The sequence below is a fragment of the Pithys albifrons genome, chromosome 19 (assembly GCF_047495875.1).
Source record: "Pithys albifrons albifrons isolate INPA30051 chromosome 19, PitAlb_v1, whole genome shotgun sequence".
In the NCBI taxonomy this organism is placed as follows: domain Eukaryota; kingdom Metazoa; phylum Chordata; class Aves; order Passeriformes; family Thamnophilidae; genus Pithys; species Pithys albifrons.
The window spans coordinates 1764436-1782829 of NC_092476.1; the positions used below are offsets into that span (position 1 = coordinate 1764436).

The 18394-nt window shown below is 48.0% G+C and overlaps 1 protein-coding gene across 1 annotated transcript in view; it reads left to right on the top strand.

The window, feature by feature from the left end:
• The first annotated feature begins 5700 nt into the window (after positions 1-5700).
• GNA13 (G protein subunit alpha 13) overlaps positions 5701-18394 on the top strand; it is a 29392-nt gene continuing 16698 nt past the window's right edge. The window contains exons 1-2 of the mRNA XM_071573381.1: positions 5701-6027; positions 8837-9063. Of these exons, the coding sequence (XP_071429482.1) occupies positions 5745-6027; positions 8837-9063 (510 nt within the window). The 5' untranslated portion in view covers positions 5701-5744. The remainder of the gene's footprint in view (positions 6028-8836; positions 9064-18394) is intronic.

Sequence of the window (18394 nt, forward strand, 5' to 3'; positions counted from 1 at the left end):
AGGGGGAGGCAACAGCTGGCAAAGCCTTGTGTGCTGCTCATTCCTCTGGAGAGGGAAGAATCTCTCCCTAAAGCACTCCTGGTGTGGAACCAGGCTAAACACGGGTGCCAAGGATTGTGATTTGTGCATGTGCTGCCCCTTGAGTGCCACCAGCCTCAGGCAAGTCAGCTGCAGATGCAAGAGCCAGCTGGGCAGTTTGGGGAGTTGGTGGCTTTTCCACGTGGGGAAATTGTGACCAACAGTGACAAGAGGAAGACCATGGGTTAAAGTGCTTCCTCAAAACTGAGCTGTCTCAGTCGCATGGGTGGGGGAACATTACCCGACTGGCAGCACTGGAAACCAAAAGCTACACCTTCCTGGTTTCTCCAGAAAATAGTGGAGTTTCCTCCTGCTGCCTGGGGCTCGGCCTGCCAGCACAGCTGGGCAGGAGGAGAGGCTGGACCCTCACTCATGCAGAATCTGATGTGCCAGGGCTTGGATGAGGCATTCCCAGGAATTCCTGCCAGCTGTGCAAGCAGGTTGCCCTTTGCACATCACACACCTGTATGTGGGGTGTGTGTGTGTGTACCTCCCCTCACACCACAGAGAACACACACACAGCAGTGTGTGCTCACACCTGGGTGTGCATGGAGTGCCACCTGCACACACACAGAGGAGGCACTCACACCACACTCTCCATGAGCTGATCACCCCCAGTGCTGCTGGCATTCTCCCATGTGTCCCCTGGACACACTGGCACAGGCTGGACAGGCACAATTATACCCATGAGCTCTTCAGACTTGCTGAGCTCCACAGATCCCGGTAATTTTAAATCCTGCTGATCCTCCAGACGCCCCTCATAGATCAGGTGTGGGTTTTTTCCATTTCTAGTCTTCTCTGACAAGCTATAATAAAGCATCTGGATATTTCTCTCTTTATTATAAGGCTTCTTGGTGTTGCTGCTATAGGAGATGTCCAATGTAAATTTAGCTTTGTGAACGTCTGTGAATGACCCACAGCACCAAACACACAGAGATGAACCACATTTCACCTATGCCCAGGTGAAGCACCCCAGTACTTAATGCTCTTGGGCAGATCTGCCACGTGAAGCACAAGGCATGTAAATCAGATTATAGAGGCTTGTTGAGGGCAGACACTCCTGGGCCTCTAATCACGAAACCCACACTTGTGGAAAGCAAAGAATTCTACAGTCCCTGACAGTCTGACTGTTTCTTTGGGAATTTGTTGGTAAAGAAAGCAAGGGACTTGAACAGTTGGAAGAGTAGTGGAGAACAGCTATAGAGCATCCCTGGTGACTTCTGACTCTCCAAGATCATCCTGGTCTTCCTGATCCATAGATAATGTACAAATGCATTCCCTGGGAGTTCCCTTTACCTCTCAGTACCCACAGTCTACAGTAAATGCAGTGCTATTTATGTACCTGCAAGTTTCCACAGATGTTCATACCCCATGCAGGAGGTCAATGCTATAGTGGAAATACACTCATAGTCATCACATCACGGGGCAATGGTGCATATCCATGGGCTCTCCAGAGGCCACAAATCCCTCCCAGCCTGCACACAGCTGGGGAAAGGTCTGGTGAGAGCTGGATTTTGTCTCTCTGCTCTCCTTATGAAGCCCCATAAGCTGTGATCATTCTCAATAGACCCGCTCACAACTCTCGACAGTTTCTCTCATGGAAAGCACTGTGGAGGGAATCCCCCCTTTTTTTAAAGATCACATTTCCTACGTGGTTGCCCCTTCTTCACACATCAGAGGTTGAATCATGCAACACAAAAGGCATGTGGTGAGTAAATTACCTTTCTATCTAAGGAAACTGGGGACAGCCCCGAGGGGAAGGAAGGGGTAATGTAAGTGAAGCAACGAGCATGGCAAGTGGAGGCTCAATTTCAGCACACAGTTCCTTCCAGAAAGGTTTCAAAGCAGTTTACAAAAAAAAAAAAAAAGGTAAAAATTGTGCAAACTGTGGCATAAAGATGTGACTTAACCTCAGGTCTCCCAGCAAGGCGATGGTTAAAGGAATATCTCCAGGGTCCATTGTCCTGCCTGGTGGGGCACAAGCACTCAAAATGAGAAGCTTCCTTAGCAGTCACATGGGAAGAGCTGTGAGCACAAATGGGTGGCATTTGCTTCCCGTCACTCCTGGGCTTTCCAGGAAAGCTAAGGAAAAATGTGGCAAAGAGGAAGGAAAAAAGCCCAACAGAGACAGACCTTACACACTCTGCCGTAGAGATGAAGCCTGGCTGCTGGGCTGGGAGGATGCAGCTGGGTTAACACCTGACCTGGATGATGCTGAGCCCTCTCCAGGGAACACTGTCATCCTCAGCACAGGAATAGCCCTTCCCACTGTACAGCAGGCTGAGAGCCACGCTCCTGTGCCAGGAGATTGGGAATGGTGTGCTGGGGGGTGTTGGAGAGCTCTACAGCCACGGGGAGTGGGAGGGGGAGAGCAGACAGGAAGTCAAGGGACTCCCCATGACTGAGGTGACTTGACTGTAGAAACTCAGAGTAATACAAAGGGTTAATATGTCACTTTGCTTGTCAACTTAAGGACATCCTCAGTGTATTTCTGTGTAGGAAGCTGAGTTGTATAACCTCGCTCTATGTAGGTGTAATTGACGGTAATTAATTTTTTTACACAAATGACATAAAGAACAATTATGCTCAGGGCTGGGTTGAACAAAGTCCTTGGGATTTACAGTCCCTGCAGCTCCCTCAGCCTATGAGTTGTTCTACCCCTTACCTGAAGGGCTGCCTTTGAAAATACTGTCTATGCTCCTTTTAACTCATTACAGATGAAGATTTCCACTCTCTTTTACTCACTGTCTCCGTTTGGCCCTGCCTGAGGCCAGATCCAGAGTGTTTGCTCAGCCTGGTGCCACAGCCCAGCAGCACCAGGAAGCTCTCCTTAGACAGGCAAAGAGGAAGTACGGGCCAATTTTTCAAAGTATTTTGAAAAAACTACTCTCTTGCTGTACCGAGAACAAAAACTGCTTAGCTGGCAAGCACCATCCTGCCCCCCTGGCCAAGGGCTGACCTCTCTGGGCCACTCGCCTGGCACCTTCCCTGCAGCAGCAGAGCCAGCTGAGCCTGGGGTTTGTTTTCATACAATCACAGAATTCCAGAATTATTCAGGTTGGAAGGGACTTTGGAAATCTTGCAGTACAATATGCCTGCCCAGGCAGGGTCACCTGGAGCAGGTGACACAGGAATGCATCCAGGTGTGTTTTGAATGTCTCTAGAGAGACTCCACACTCTCCCTGGGCAGATGTTCCAGTGCTCTGTCACCCTCAATATAAAGAAGTTTCTCCTCATATTGAGGTGGAACTTCTTGTGCCTTAATTCATGGCCATTGCTCCTCATCCTGTCACTGGGCACCACTGAAAATCTGGCACTGTTCTCTTGGTGCCTGCCTTGGAGATATTTATATGCATTAATGAGATCCTCTCTGTCTTCTCTAGACTAAACAGGCCCTGGTGAAGTCAGGCCAAGGCCGGGGACAGGGATGAGGACGCAGACAGGAGTGGCCATTGCTGCTACCATGTCGAGTCCTGTGCCCAGTTCTGGGCCCCTCAGTTCAGGAAGGAACTGGAGCGTGTCCAGAGAAGGGCACGGAGCTGGGGAATGGTCTGGAGTGCGTTTCCTAAGAGGAGTGGCTGAGAGAGCTGGGGGGCTCAGCCTGGAGAAAAGGAGGCTCATGGGGAACCTCCTTGCTCTCTGCAACTCCCTGATAGGAGGCTGTAGGCAGGTGGGGGGCGGGCTCTGCTCCCAGGTAATTAACAGTAGGATGAGAGGACATGGTCTTAAGCTGCACCAGGGGATGTTATGGTGGACATTAGGAAGAATATCTTCACAGAAAGCGTGATTAGCTTTTGGAACAGGTTGCCCAGGGAGGTGGTGCAGTCACCACCCCTGGACATGCTCAACAGGCACCTGGACCCGGTGCTGGGTGGATGGTTGGACTTGGTGATCTTAAAGGTCTCTTCCAACCTTGATGATTCCATGAAGTCGTTCTCCACCTTAACTTCACTCTCCATTACTGAAGCACTGCAAAATCATGATCATGTTGCATCTATAAACCTTTAACTCCATGACACGGCAGCACAGACTGAATATGAGTGTATTGAAGAAGAGAGTGGATGTGGAGGTATTTTTGAGCCTGGATGTGGCACTCAGTGCCACAGTCTGGCAGACGAGGCAGCGCTGGCTCAAAGGTCGGACTTGATGATCTCAGAGGTCTTTTCCACCCCGATTGATGCTGTGATTCTGCAAAAGGAACTGTGCCCTCCGGGGCTCTCGGAGTGCCCGGACAACAGGGCGGGCTCAATGCGGCTGTAGTGGGTGACACCGATGTGTCCCCTCCCGACCCAGCACACACATTTCCCGCTCCCTCCATGCCGGGACTGCAGTGGGTGACACCGCTGTGACCCCCTCCCAGCCCAGCCCAAACCCCCTCACTCCGTTCAGGTGACACCGCTGTGCCCCCTCCGGGCTCGACACACCACGAAACCCCCTCACTCCGTGCCGGGTGACACCACAAACCCCTCACTCCGTTCAGGTGACACCGCTGTGCCCCCTCCCAGCCCAGCCCAAACACCCTCACTCGTGCCAGGTGACACCGCTGTGTCCCTTCCGGGCCCAGCACACACATTCCCCGCTCCCTCCGTGCTGGGTGACACCCCTGTGTCCCTTCCGGGCCCGACACACCTCGAAACCCCCTCACCCCCTGCCCAGCACACCACAAACCCCTCACTCCGTTCAGGTGACACCGCTGTGTCCCCTCCCTGCCCAGCACACCACAAACCCCTCACTCCGTTCAGGTGACACCCCTGTGTCCCTTCCGGGCCCAGCACACCACAAACCCCTCACTCCGTGCCGGGTGACACCCCTGTGTCCCTTCCGGGCCCAGCACACCACAAACCCCTCACTCCGTTCAGGTGACACCGCTGTGTCCCCTCTGGGCCCAGCACACCACAAACCCCTCACTCCGTTCAGGTGACACCGCTGTGTCCCCTCCCTGCCCTGCACACCACAAACCCCTCACTCCGTTCAGGTGACACCGCTGTGGCCCCTCCCTGCCCAGCACACCACAAACCCCTCACTCCGTTCAGGTGACACCGCTGTGTCCCCTCCCTGCCCTGCACACCACAAACCCCTCACTCCGTTCAGGTGACACCGCTGTGGCCCCTCCCTGCCCAGCACACCACAAACCCCTCACTCCGTTCAGGTGACACCCCTGTGTCCCCTCCCTGCCCAGCACACAAACCCCTCAGTCCGTTCAGGTGACACCCCTGTGTCCCCTCCCTGCCCAGCACACCACAAACCCCTCACTCCGTTCAGGTGACACCCCTGTGTCCCTTCCGGGCCCAGCACACCACAAACCCCTCACTCCGTTCAGGTGACACCGCTGTGTCCCCTTCCTGCCCAGCACACCACAAACCCCTCACTCCGTTCAGGTGACACCCCTGTGTCCCCTCTGGGCCCAGCACACCACAAACCCCTCACTCCGTTCAGGTGACACCGCTATGTCCCCTCCCTGCCCTGCACTGCCCCCTCACCCCTATCGCTCCCTCCCCGCCGCTCCCTCCCGCCATTTCCCGTGCTGGGCGTGGCTCCCGCGCGCGCGCCCCGCGGCGGGCGGGGCGGGGCGGGGCAGGGTGGGTGTGGCGTTGGCGCATGCGCGGCGCGGGAGCGCGCGTCGGGCGGGCGGGCGGGCGCTCCCCTGGCTGGCGGCGCTCGCTAAGATGGCGGATTTCCTGCCGTCCCGCTCCGCGCTCGCCGGCTGCTTCCCCGGCTGCCTCCTCACCAGCGGCGAGGCCGAGCAGCAGCGCAAGTCCAAGGAGATCGACAAGTGCCTCAACCGCGAGAAAACCTACGTGAAGCGCCTCGTCAAGATCCTGCTGCTGGGCGCCGGGGAGAGCGGCAAGTCTACCTTCCTGAAGCAGATGCGGATCATCCACGGGCAGGACTGGGACCGCGCGGCCCGCGAGGAGTTCCGCGCCACCATCTACAGCAACGTGATCAAGGGTGGGTGGTGAGGGCGGCGGGGCCGGGGCCGCTCTGCGAGCGCCGGGCCCGGCCGGGCCGGAGCGGGGGGAGGCGGCTCGGGCGGGTCCCGCGGGCCGGGGAGCGGCGGGGCCGCCTCTTCATCCTCCTCATCCTTCCCATTCTCCTCATCCTTCCCATTCTCCCTATCCTCCTCATCCCCCCCATCCTCCCGCGCTGTCCCGGTGCCTCGTCCTTGCCCCGGGCCCGGCGCTGTCTCCGCACTGGGCTGATCCCGGAGGTGCTTTGCCCTTCGCTGCTTGCTGGGCTTTGCCCTTCTCTGCTTCGCTGCGGCGGCTCCAGGGAAGGGCTGGGGCAGCAGGAGCGGCTGGGGGAGCTGGGGGGGCTCAGCCTGGGGAAAAGGAGGCTCAGGGGTGACCTTGTCGCTCTCTGCGGCTATTTGGAAGGAGATTGTAGCCAGGTGGGCGTTGGGCTCTGCTCACTGGTACCAAGTGACAGGACACGAGGAAACGGCCTCAGGCTGCGCCAAGGGAGGTTCAGATTGGACATCAGGAAGGATTTATTCACAGAAAGGGTGATTAGACACTGGAACAAGCTGCCCAGGGAGGTGGTGGAGTCACCGTCCCTGGAGGTGTTTAAGGAACGACTGGACGTGGCACTCAGTGCTCTGGTCTGGTTGACAAGGTTGGCGTTTGGTCATAGGTTGGACTCGATGATCTCAGAGGTCTTTTCCAGCCTAATTGATTCCGTGATTCTGTGATTTCCTGGCAATGCGACCGCAGTAATGGGCGGTAATGGATGGGGGAAGATGCACCTGGAAGTGCGTGAGGAGGAGCCGAGCCCTGGGCTCTCAGCGTTTCTCTGCACTGCACGAATCGTTGCCATCGTGTTGGAAACTCGGCTGACACATCAATTATCAGGAGCCCACAGGCAGAGCCACCTCTCATAGATGCTTTGCCAAAACCACCACACTCGATTTAGGAGTGGATGCTTCATTTCACTGCTGTCATCCCGACTTTATTGATCATCCTCACTTGTTTTATCCCTTCCCTAAATTGCTCATCAGGTTTTTAGTCTGGACAACGTCTTAATGAACTTTCTCGAAACAGGAAGGCCTTGCCAGGCCTCAGCCCCTGAAAATGCAGTGATTCTCATGGAGAATTGTTTTACAAACCTGGAAAAACTACTGATAGCAAGGCAGGAGAAGTCACGAGCACGTATGTTGGCCAGGGTAAAGTTTGTTAATAAAGGTACTTCGAACTCACTGAAAGTGCACACGTAGGAGCTGCAGGTCTCTTGGAGGCTGTTCCTGCAGTCACAGATAGATTTGACAGATACCTGCCTTTGACGAGTAGGAAATTCATGGAAAGAGACAGCCTGGTATTCAACAAGTATGTTACTATACACTCATTTGTTACCACATTCTGATTTCCTTGATATCTCTCCCCATACTTTTGCAGTTGCTTACTCTTTCTGGACTTTTCTTCCTGATTTTTTTATCTGTTAATTTAGTACTATAAATCATTTCCTTGCATTTCCTTATCAGTATAAGCACAATGGGTTTAAGTCCTTTTAGAAGAACTTTAAAAGAACTTTAAAACTTTCTTTCCTAGAGAATATTTGCCAAAACAACCACAAAAGTGTGGGAAAGTCTCCAGGTGATACAATTCCTGCACTACTTAAGCTGTAAAAATACACTTTTTAGAAAGTGCAGTGATTTTAGTAAATGTTTTCATATCTCTGAAAATGTTTAAGGCAGTGATAGAACTACTCCCAGTGATAGAGGTACACTATAATCTGATATAATTGGATACCAAATTGATAGGAACACACAGGTTAAGGAACATTAAAATAAGCTGACAGGTGGTTTAACATATTTTGTCTTCTATTTGTGCCAAGTGAAAGAGTTTGGTAGCACAGACTGGGGAATTGGTGATTAAAAATGGCACTTTTTCAAGAGTTAAACGTGCACTGTGGATGTGACCGTGTTGATTGTGGTCATGTTCTTCATACAGGACCTGAAGGGAAGTTCTGGCCAGGTGGGGGTTGGTCTCTTCTCCCAGACACTCAGCAATAGGACAAGGGGGCACGATGGGCTCAAGCTCTGCCAGGGGAAATTGAAGCTGGAGAGCAGAAAAAAATTCTTTGCAGAGAGAGTGCTCAGGGATTGGAATGGGCTGCCCAGAGAGGGGGTGGATTCCCCATCCCTGGAGGTTTTTCAACTGAGCTTGGCTGTGGCACTGAGTGCCCTGATCTGGTAAAGGGACTGGAGTTGGACCAAGGGTTGGACTTGATGATCTCAGAGGTCTTTTCCAACCCAATCCATTCTGTGATTCTATGGATGTGGCACTGAGTGAGAATCCACCACATCTTGATCCAACCCCACTGTGATCACCAGCCCAGGGCACAGAGTGCCCTGGGCTGGTGATCACAGTAGGGTTGGATCAAGGGTTGGACTTGCTGATCTCGAAGGTCTTTTCCAACCCAATCCATTCTGTGATTCTATGGATGTGGCACTGAGTGAGAATCCACCACATCTTGATCCAACCCCACTGTGATCACCAGCCCAGGGCACTCTGTGGGGTTGGATCAAGGGTTGGACTTGCTGATCTCGAAGGTCTTTTCCAACCCAACTGATTCTATGATTCTGTGTCTGAGTTTTGGTATTACCTGCAGCTATAGTGGTTTGAGTCAATCCAGTAGGAATTGGATATTCCTTCTGAGCTTTGTGCAGAGTGTAAGTGCATTGTTTGCCTGTGCAGATTTGCAGGCTGGTGAAACAGTAGATGCTGAGAAACTCTGATCTCAGTGCTGTACCTTGTCATTCAAGGTGTGAGAGTTCTCGTGGACGCCAGAGAGAAACTCCATATCCCTTGGGGAGATCCTGCCAACCAGAGCAACGGGGACAAGGTGATGGCCTTCGACACCCGCGCCGTCACCGTGGCACAGGGCATGGTGGAGACCAACGTGTTCCTGGACTACCTGCCGGCCATCCGGGCCCTGTGGGCAGACAGTGGCATCCAGCACGCCTACGACCGGCGCAGGGAGTTCCAGCTGGTAAGATGTGGGCTCACTGCCTTCAGTTCTGCACCTGTGATTCTTGTTACTGTGCTGCTTCTCCATCGAGCTGTGTCCTTATGGATCTGAGACATTTTTCTGTGGGTGGTTGTTACCCTGTGGTGTTGCACACAGATGCATTTGTGGGTCCCTTCCAACTCAGAATAGGCTGTGTGTGATTCTGTGTGTGTGTTTAGCTACTTCCTCCCCCCCCCTTTTTAAAATAAAAAAGAGATTCTGACGTAATTACCCTCATTTCATATGTGAGAAAGCTGAGGTCTTGAGGGCCTTTATGTAGGAAAATGCTGAAATGAATCCCAAGGAGGACAGTGCTGGAGAAACACCTTGAACAACTAAGAGACTTGCTGTTAAAGTTTTAAAGTTGTAGTTTACTTGTAACAGAGTTTTTTTGTTGCAATCACCTGCCTGGTTCTGTTACCTCCTCTCTGCTGTGCTGGCAGCCACCACACCCTGTTGTGTTCTCTAACAAACCTGGTACCTGTACAGTGCCTTTGCCATATGTTTATTACCACCCTTTGTTAACTAGTGCATCAACTTAAAAAACCAAACCAACCAAAAAAAGTGGTTTGCAATAAAGGCAGGCTTAATAGTAATGTGATTTTGTTAAAGAGAAGATATGCATGGGTTAATGAGAAGAATTTAAAAACCACTCCCTTCTCTATTCCAGTTTGAGCAATCTCGCAAACATTCCCTCTGTATACTTCCTGTTTAATTTTGAATGTCTGTGTTAATACTCATGTAATGAGACTTTTCTTACATTGAAGTTCTCAGCTGAAGATGGAATATACAATTTAATAGCAAGGTTGGGATGGAGTATACAATAGTTCAGTAGTGGGGTTGGAAAAGAAAAAGAAACTTCTTCATTCTTGAGCTGCAGCTTTAACTGTCAGTGACAACTGAGGTCCTTTTGCTCCATTTCCATGCAAGTGCTGCAAAAGGAAATAAAAGTCAACTTAAATTTGTTGTTTGTTGGTTCTCATAGACTTGTGTATGCCAGGATTTTGTGGGGATGGGAGTTGAGAACCTTAAAATAGATTAAATCTGTTCTTGTAGGTCTCTCAAACCTAAGTGGCTTTGTGTTTTTATGTCTTAAAAATAACCTTTGTGTTAATGTGAATCTGAACAATAGCTCATGGTGTCTCCTGTTGAGCTATTATGAATGGTTGTGTAATCATAGAGGTTGTGTAAATACTCTATTAATACGTATTGCCCTGATTATGGGATGTCTTCTGGAGAATGGGCAGGTGCTCCTGTGGCCTGTCACCTGCTCAGCCAAGTGCTCAGCTCTGTAAATAAGTTTCTAATGAGACCTGTTGCTCCTTGAGTTTTACCTTCAGGTGATCATAAAAGGGTAATTGCTCTGCTGTAGTCAAGTCCAGTTCTGGTGCAGATGTGAGTTCTAGTGGTGTAATTGCTGTGCTGGAGGGATCTGTTCTAAAATGTGTTAAATAAAACTGTTTTGTCTTTGATTAAACATGTTTAGTGACTGGAGGCTGTGCAGCAAAGGAAAGGGAGCTGTTACTGTTCTGTCATCTTGAGTCTCTGAGAAGAAGGTTCTTTCCATAACTGAAACATGTGCAGAGTTTCACTTTGAGTGGGATGTGAAGAATGTTTCTTCTGCATCTTATGAAAAAAAAAAGCTATTGCTCTTTTCTGGGAATCCCTAAATCTGTGTAATTCTCTGCAAAGATACATTTGGATCGTGTTGTGCTTTAGGCAGAACTCGAGACTGATTTTTAAGTGCCCTTGATAGTTGAGTGCTGTCCTAATAATTTTTGAAGGCAAGGTAACTGTTTTATTTATACTTCCATTGCTTTATTTCCTAAATCCTTCCAAAATCTCAGCCGGACATATTTATGGAAGTTATAAACATGAAAAAAAAAAGAAAAACAGCAGCTGAATGATGTCATTGTGTTGATGCAGGCAGTGTGATCTGTGCTGGCCAAGCGTGAAGTCTCAGTTTTACCCCAGTAAAGCTTCAGCTTCTGTTCTGCCAGAGCTCCACGTGGGCGGCAGAATGGGGGGAATCTCCTGGAGGTTTTTGCTGTACCTGCTCTCAGGCTTTGCAGGAGAGTGTTCAGAGAGTTTAGGGCTGTGCTGTAATGAGGAAGAAGAACACAAATGGTTAAGGAGGGAGTGACAGGCGGCTCCGAGTCAGGAGATGGAGCAGGGGGAAGTTGGGAGAGACTCAGACTGATCTCAGAGACGTCAGTCCTGTCCAGGAGTGACTCTGGAAGTAAAGGCTCCAGACTGAAAAGTGTTAACCCTGTAGAACAGGGAATAAGGGAAAATTACTGCTCTGCTTCCATGCAGGGAAAAGTGCCACAAAAACAGTGTAAAGAGCTGGGACTGAGCACGGTGGAGGAATATCACTGAACTGTATATGCTCCAACTTCTTTTCAGAGTGTTGAGTGAGTTTAACTTTTTTCACTGATCCAGGTTTGATGCTGCACTGAAAAACATGTTTGATGCTGCACTGAAAAACATGTTTGATACTAGGAGAGCACAGGCAGGAATGCTGGGGAAGTGTTTGTCATGGCAATAGGACACTTTGGGGCAGAGCTGGAGGTGAGCAAATATAAAATGGAGCAGTGATGGGTGAGGAGTGAAAAATGCCAAAATTTACATAGAAATTCTGGAGGGAGGGAAGCAGGAATGTGTAGTATAGAAACCATCTGTAGCTTGGGCAGATAGGAAGTACAGAGAAAGAGGGTTTAAGATTGAAGTTTCTGCATGTGTATGGTTAAAACTTCCAAGATAGATCCACATTTGTGAGAGATCATCGAGCTGTTCCTGCTTTTTTGGTTTTCCCCACCATCTTTCACTGACAATCCCAGATATGATGCTGGGAGCCTGAGGAAACAATGTGGTCTTTTTATAGCAGCGTGAGAGGGGAAAAAACAGAACTTGGTTGTATTTTAATGGAATCAGAAATCAGCATTTCCATGCTTAGTTCACTGGAGTGTCCTTCCTCATTTTGTTAACTCAAGTGGTCATGGGATTGTCAGTATGATTTATTTTCCTTGGTATAAAAATAGGGGCCTTCTGGCCACTAGCAACAGTGTTTATGAAAATTCATTAGGTCATGCTGATGTAGTGCTTTAAAACTGGAAAGAGCTAATTACAGCTTGGTGCAATATGTGCCACTTCAGTACTTGCCTGTGGTTAATATGATGATCCCACACATTTTATTACAAACTGAAGTCCTGCAGGTGATTGTTCCACTAACACTGTTCACTACAGACTGTCCTGGCTCTGTAGCTGAGGCAGTTCTGTAACTTACACTGGAGATGGTGCTTTCTCAGGCTTCCTCTCCTTCACATACTGAGCTTGTTTCTCCTCCTGCCTCTCGTCAGGTGCCTGACGTGGCTGAGTTGCAGAATTAGGTGCTTTCTGACACCAAATTTTAGCACTTCACATTTCTCATTGCTGCTTGATTTCTGGCAAGAATCTGAAATGACTTAGATAAACATACCCCTTATCTTAATTCTCCAGCATGCAGGCTGGTTTACCTGGGCACTTCCTGGCTTTTCTGTTTCTCCTGAGGAGCTGCTCAGTGTGTGGCTGTGAGGGTTTCTCTCATGGAGCTTTGCTCTGAGGCAGCTGAGGAGGAAAGCACTAGTGAGTGAGAGCAGCCTCGAACAGCACCTCTCACGTCAGTCATTCCTTCAATTTGCTGCAAGGGCTGTTACACAGAAGCCTTTTGAAGTTGTCTCCAGGAGTCTCCTTGTTCTCCAAGAATGGAGAAGTGGGATGAGAGCCGAGTTGCTCAGATGCATGATAAGCTTTGAATGTTTTCAAGGTGTGTTCTTGTTAAAGATAACTTTTGGGTGGGTTTGGATGTTTGCTACCAGCAGTTGTTGATCTTCAGACAGATACTTCTTGCCCTACTTGCAAATTGTGTTGAATGCTGTTTTTTCTTTAGGTGAGGGCAGGGATGGCACTTTATTTTGTCTATATTTGCATAGAACTGCATAATTATTCATGGATGGTACAGTAAGGATTATAAGATATGCACTTACCTCTGATCACAGCTCCTTCTGTCACGTGCCTGCAAGTGCTAGATCAGATTATAGCAGACAGGAAAAGGCGTGTTCCGCTTGAAGCTGTGCTGGTGGCTGTGCTGCAGCTTCCCTGTGGCCTCCTGCTCTTGCAAACCAGTATTTTTGGCAAGTTGTTCAGTTTACTGGGAGCTTTTATTGTATTTTATCTTACTCTGCTTGGGCTTTTCTGGGCTCTGTCTCTGAATATTGGTAGGGCACGAGAATAATGAGTTAGCTCTGCTGAAATAATGAGTCCTCAAATGGACACTGCCAAGTTTAATAGTTTTCCAGGTGCACAAGCAACACATCATTGAAATGTGCTTGATTGTCGAGCAGGATCCTGCAGAGGTCAGTTGTGTGTGAAGCCAGGCTGGGTATACAGATATTGAGGTCTTTTTGGAGGGTGGATGCCCAACTTATGAACAGCTGAGGTCAGTGTTCAGTGTCTGAAATCCCAAGTGTAGGACCTTAAAACTTGTGCCAAGGTCATGGGTTCAATCCCCTGTCTGGGCCATTGACTTATGAGTTGAACTCGATGATCCTTGTGGGTCCCTTCCAACTCAGAATAGTCTGTGACATAAATACCTGGAAAAGGAGTATCCTACTTGTCATTCTTTAATGTGTCTACACCACGTTTGTGGCACTGACTTTCAGAAGCCTTTCAGCAGCTGTACCCTCTGTGATGTGTTTGCATTTCCCCCAGTGTCCATTCTTTGTAACCTCCCCACAACCCCAGGTTGTGGCTTTCCCCTTGGGTTGCTTCTTGTTCTGGGGTTGCATGTTCGGTTGTCCCACTCTTTGTGCTTGACTCGTGCAGGTGATGGTTCTGTCAGGACATGAGTGAGTGCCTGAGCTGTTGGGAGAAGCTTTCTGAGACTGACAGAAAAACCTTCATTACAGACAAGAGGTCCAGTCACCCAGCATTGCTGTAAACATGTGTTGACTGTTTGAACACTTAGTCACATAATTCAGTTATTTTATTGAAATACAGTGTTGTAATTACACTGAATATTGCTTAAATTTCTGTGTGGAAACCCAAAAAGATACTGGTTTTATGTATTGAAATATTTTCCCCTTTCCCTCATCAATATTTCTGCCAAAGATCAGATCACAGGTGGGCATGTGTACAGTGAGCATGACCTTAAAGCCTTGGTCAGGTCTGCTTGCCATCTTTTGGTCTTTATGTGAAAAGAATTTATCAAAGATTGTTGCTATAAGTGTGGAAAGAAAAGTGCTTTGCAAATTTGGACTGAAAAATACATCATTTAAATCCATAGAAAAGACTTGGAGTTGTTGAAGATTTGCTGTTTTTCTTGCCCCAGTGACAAGATAATGCAGGTTTTGAGTTGGTATTAATAAGACTCCAAGTAGGGATTAACTCTGGAGTTCAATAATAGAGGGTTGAATGGCTTTATTCAGGGTTTGTGGCCAAAAACCTTTCAGTGTGTGCCAGTGATTTGGTAGTGGGAATTGAGTGTAATATTTCAGTTGAGCTGAATGATCTTCAGGTGAACTTTTATACTAATTTAACAGAGGGTGCCATTTTTTATCATTTTCCAAATTGGGTCGGTTTCTGTTTCAGTTTCTGAGTTCCTGTGCCTTGAGAGGCTGTTTCTGGGACTGCCTCTTCCCTTTCCACCACTTCTCCTTTCCTGTCTGCTGACTTGTCTTGTTAGCCAGCAAAAAGCTGAAGTGTTTGGAGAGTGGACTAGGCTGGTATTGCCAATAGATTCTGGTTTGGGCTAACTGAAGAACTTCTTGGTCATATTTTTTTGGAATTATACTATAATTCTTGTTTCTATTTTGGGGGGGGTTGTTACTGTTACTTTTAAGGCCAGATGTGGCTGTGGATTGAGAGGTTGCTCTGTAGGAGCTGTCTTGGTGTGGACACCTTAGCCCAGCACACACGTGCCAGACAAAAGCATGATAAGTTGTCATCCAGCTGGGAATGCTCCTTTTGGAGTCCTTGTGTGCTTCACTTGGATTGTAGAAGTCTTTTCTGGATGGTTTCAGTGCAGCCTCTGAGGGTGGATTTCTTAATTCAGGCTCAATCCAGGTATTGAGCAGCCTGGTCTAGTGAAAGGTGTCCCTGTCTGTGGCAGAGGTTGAAATAAAATAATCTTTACAGTCCCTCCCACCCCACCACTGCTTTTAAAATGCAGAATTGCACGATGCAGTGTGGGAGCAGAGGGATGTGTTTTTATACATGCTCTGTCTTGTGTTGATAATCATGTGCCTTAGTTTCCTAAACATTTTGTTGCAGGAGACTAAAAGGTGCCTTTCTTCTTGCAAAAAATTGGGTTTCTATAACCAAGCCTTGATTAAATCAATATAAAATATAAATGCCTTTCTCCATATGAATATTCACATCTTGAGTGTGTGAACCTCTTCTCAGCAGGTTGTTTTAAATGGTTGCAAATGTGTTAGGGGAGCTTTTGCTGTTTGTGCTGGGTACATGTAACATGAGACCTTGGTACAAACATTCATTCCCAGCTCATTTCCGTGCTGGCTCCTCACCTGGAAGGTGCTACATGTTGGTACCTGTGGAACTGTCTCGTTACAGACTTTGGAATTTCAACATGGCAATGGCTGCACCATTCTGTGTCCATGCAGGAATGGCTTCATAAATACAAACCCTGCACAGCCCCAGCCTTCAGAGCTGCCAGCAGATCTCCATGCTGGCAAAACATGGGTATGAATGGGATCTTCATCTCTGTGTTTTGCACCCGAGGCAAAGAATGTGGGGTGCTCTTTTTCATGTGTAAATATGGGATCCCTCAGGGTTCAGGTGCTGTGCAGGGGCAGTGTTGGTTTGGGCTGCTGTTCCCTGGTTTGGGTTTACTGTAAGAAGACTCCAGCCTTGTTGAGTCTGGTCTCATGGAGTGTGGATTACACTGGGGTTGTACTGAATGACTGTTTGGGCTCTTTATTGCCCTGAGCTTCAGTTAATGGTAAATGTTATTTGTATCTCCTGGGTTCTTGCTGCACCTCTTACACAGAAGCAGCAAAGGGGTAGGAAACGTCAGGTTGTGGCAGCCAAGGAAGTTGCTTAAGAAAATGTGAGAAACCCCAAGTGCAGCCAACCTGCCCACGTGAGAAAAGCTCTGGATAACTCTCCTAGTGCTTCACGTGGGAAGCAGGATAATCCCCAGCACTGTCTGCTGGCACTCACCTCTCCATCCTGCCCATTCATGCCTTAAATTTCCCACTACTTCTGAGCCTCCTCAGTTAAAATAACTGGACTATTTTCCTTCTCTTAACCAAGGAACTGAAAAGACCCCAAATTTTATGAATTAGGGATACAGGAATTATGTGTAATCACACATGAGCTTTTCATCTGTTTGATGATGTAGAGAAATAATTTTAACCAACCTGGTGGTGTCTGGGCAGCCTGCCCAGGAGCACTTCTCTCTCTGGGCACATGATGGTGTTTGATCACTCACTGGTGACCAAATAAAGAGGATGCAGAATTTCCAGGCGTGGAAACCCAGTGCACTGACTCCATGTGTATTTCAAGATACTTACACAAAATTGTGGGTAAAAAAACTCAGGGCAGGGTGATTACTAAAATTTAAAGTGTGGGTGGTATCAGGACCTTTAACTTTCACTAGCAAACAGTTACATAGTTGCTCTAATAATTAATTTGTTTGTTTGGTTTTGGTGTTTTGTTTGTTTGGTTGGTTTTTTTGTTTTGTTTTAGTTCATTTATAGTATGAAATTCATGTCTGCAGCCTCTAAGATGTTGCTGCTGTTTCAGAGTTCTTGTGTATTTCACTGTTACTTTGAACTCTTCAGGCTTTTAGTAATTTTTTTAAATGCCAGCGTTCAGTGACTGGTACAGGTGGATCTTCCAAAAGACCCAGCAAATGATTGCTGAGTTTTGTCAGATGTAACAAGAGCTGGTTTATTGGCACATCACCATTTGCCAACAGAAATACCAGAACTTAATTGAAATGGATTCTGCTAATTGAGGCAGAGGAAGGAACTAAAAAGCATTTGGTCATCTGGATTTCTCATGAGGCTGAAATGGGAACCAAATGTACTTTAAAACTGAATCCTGGAGAAATGCACTGGGATCCAGTTCAGGGTTCTGCTTTTGAAATACTGTGATTTAGTGTGGAGCTTATGCAATAATGGACTCTTTGAGCATCTTAAAGTTCAGTATGGCCAGTTTTAGTGCTGATACACTTCCACATGCCAAATATTTGTCATGTTTTTGGGAGCCTTTGCCTGCCTTTTACAGCCTGGAAGCAAGTAAAGCTCTGAGTGATGGATGGCAGATTTGCAGACTCACCACTGCTCAACGTTGGATTAAATGCAGTTTGAGTTGCAAACACATGAAGTCATGGAGCCAGTGGGTCAGTGCTCTGAGAGAAGAGCAAATGTTTACAGTCTGGTTCCAGTGTGTTTTGTGTGCAAAACATCTGAGGTTTATAGAGATGCTTCCCAGAGTGTAAATAGTAACTGTTTCACCTCGGTCAGTGCCTGTTTTTGTAGGATTTCCAGATCTGAGTGTGCTTTGACTTGGAATATGGGTTTCATCAATGAAACTTGAAAATCTTCTGCAGTATCAGTGTCTTTCCTGAAGTAAACTTTCTGGAAGAGGAGCTTGGATTGTAAACACTTAGGGAGAGAGTAAAAAAAGATACTTGAAGAAACAAAGTGCACCTGATCCTTGTGGACAGCATGTCCTAATTGGGTTTCATGGATTAATTCCTGTTGAAGTTCTGGCAAACAGCAGCATCTTGGTTGGATGCTCTGGTGCTGTGGTGTGTCCCATGTGCCAGTTACAGTGTTCCTTATCCTGGCTCTGGGCTCCAGAAGAGGCTGCAGCAGCTCTGAGTTTGCTTCTATTTGGAAGCATTGGTGATCCCAAGGAATGCCATAGAATCCCAGAGTGGTTTGGATTGGAAAGGACCTTAAAGATCACCTCGTTCCAACCCGTACCTTGGGCAGGGACACCTTCGAGGAGTTCAGGTTGTTCCAGATCCCATCCAGCCAGGCCTTGAAGATTTCCACTGTGCCAGTAGCTCAACATCCTCACAGCAAAGAAGAGGAGTTTTTAATTATTGGAAAGAGTCTCAGCAATTCCTTAAGTTTTTCAGCTGTTTCCAGAATAAGGCACATCCAGGTTTCTAAGCAGTCTTGGTAACAGAGTGCCTGGCATGGAACAAGTTGTAGTCTTGTAGGCTTTAATGGAATGCTGTTTGTTACCTAAAAGCTGTAGTGATTTTGCATATTTTTAAACAAGTCTTGTTAAGAATCTG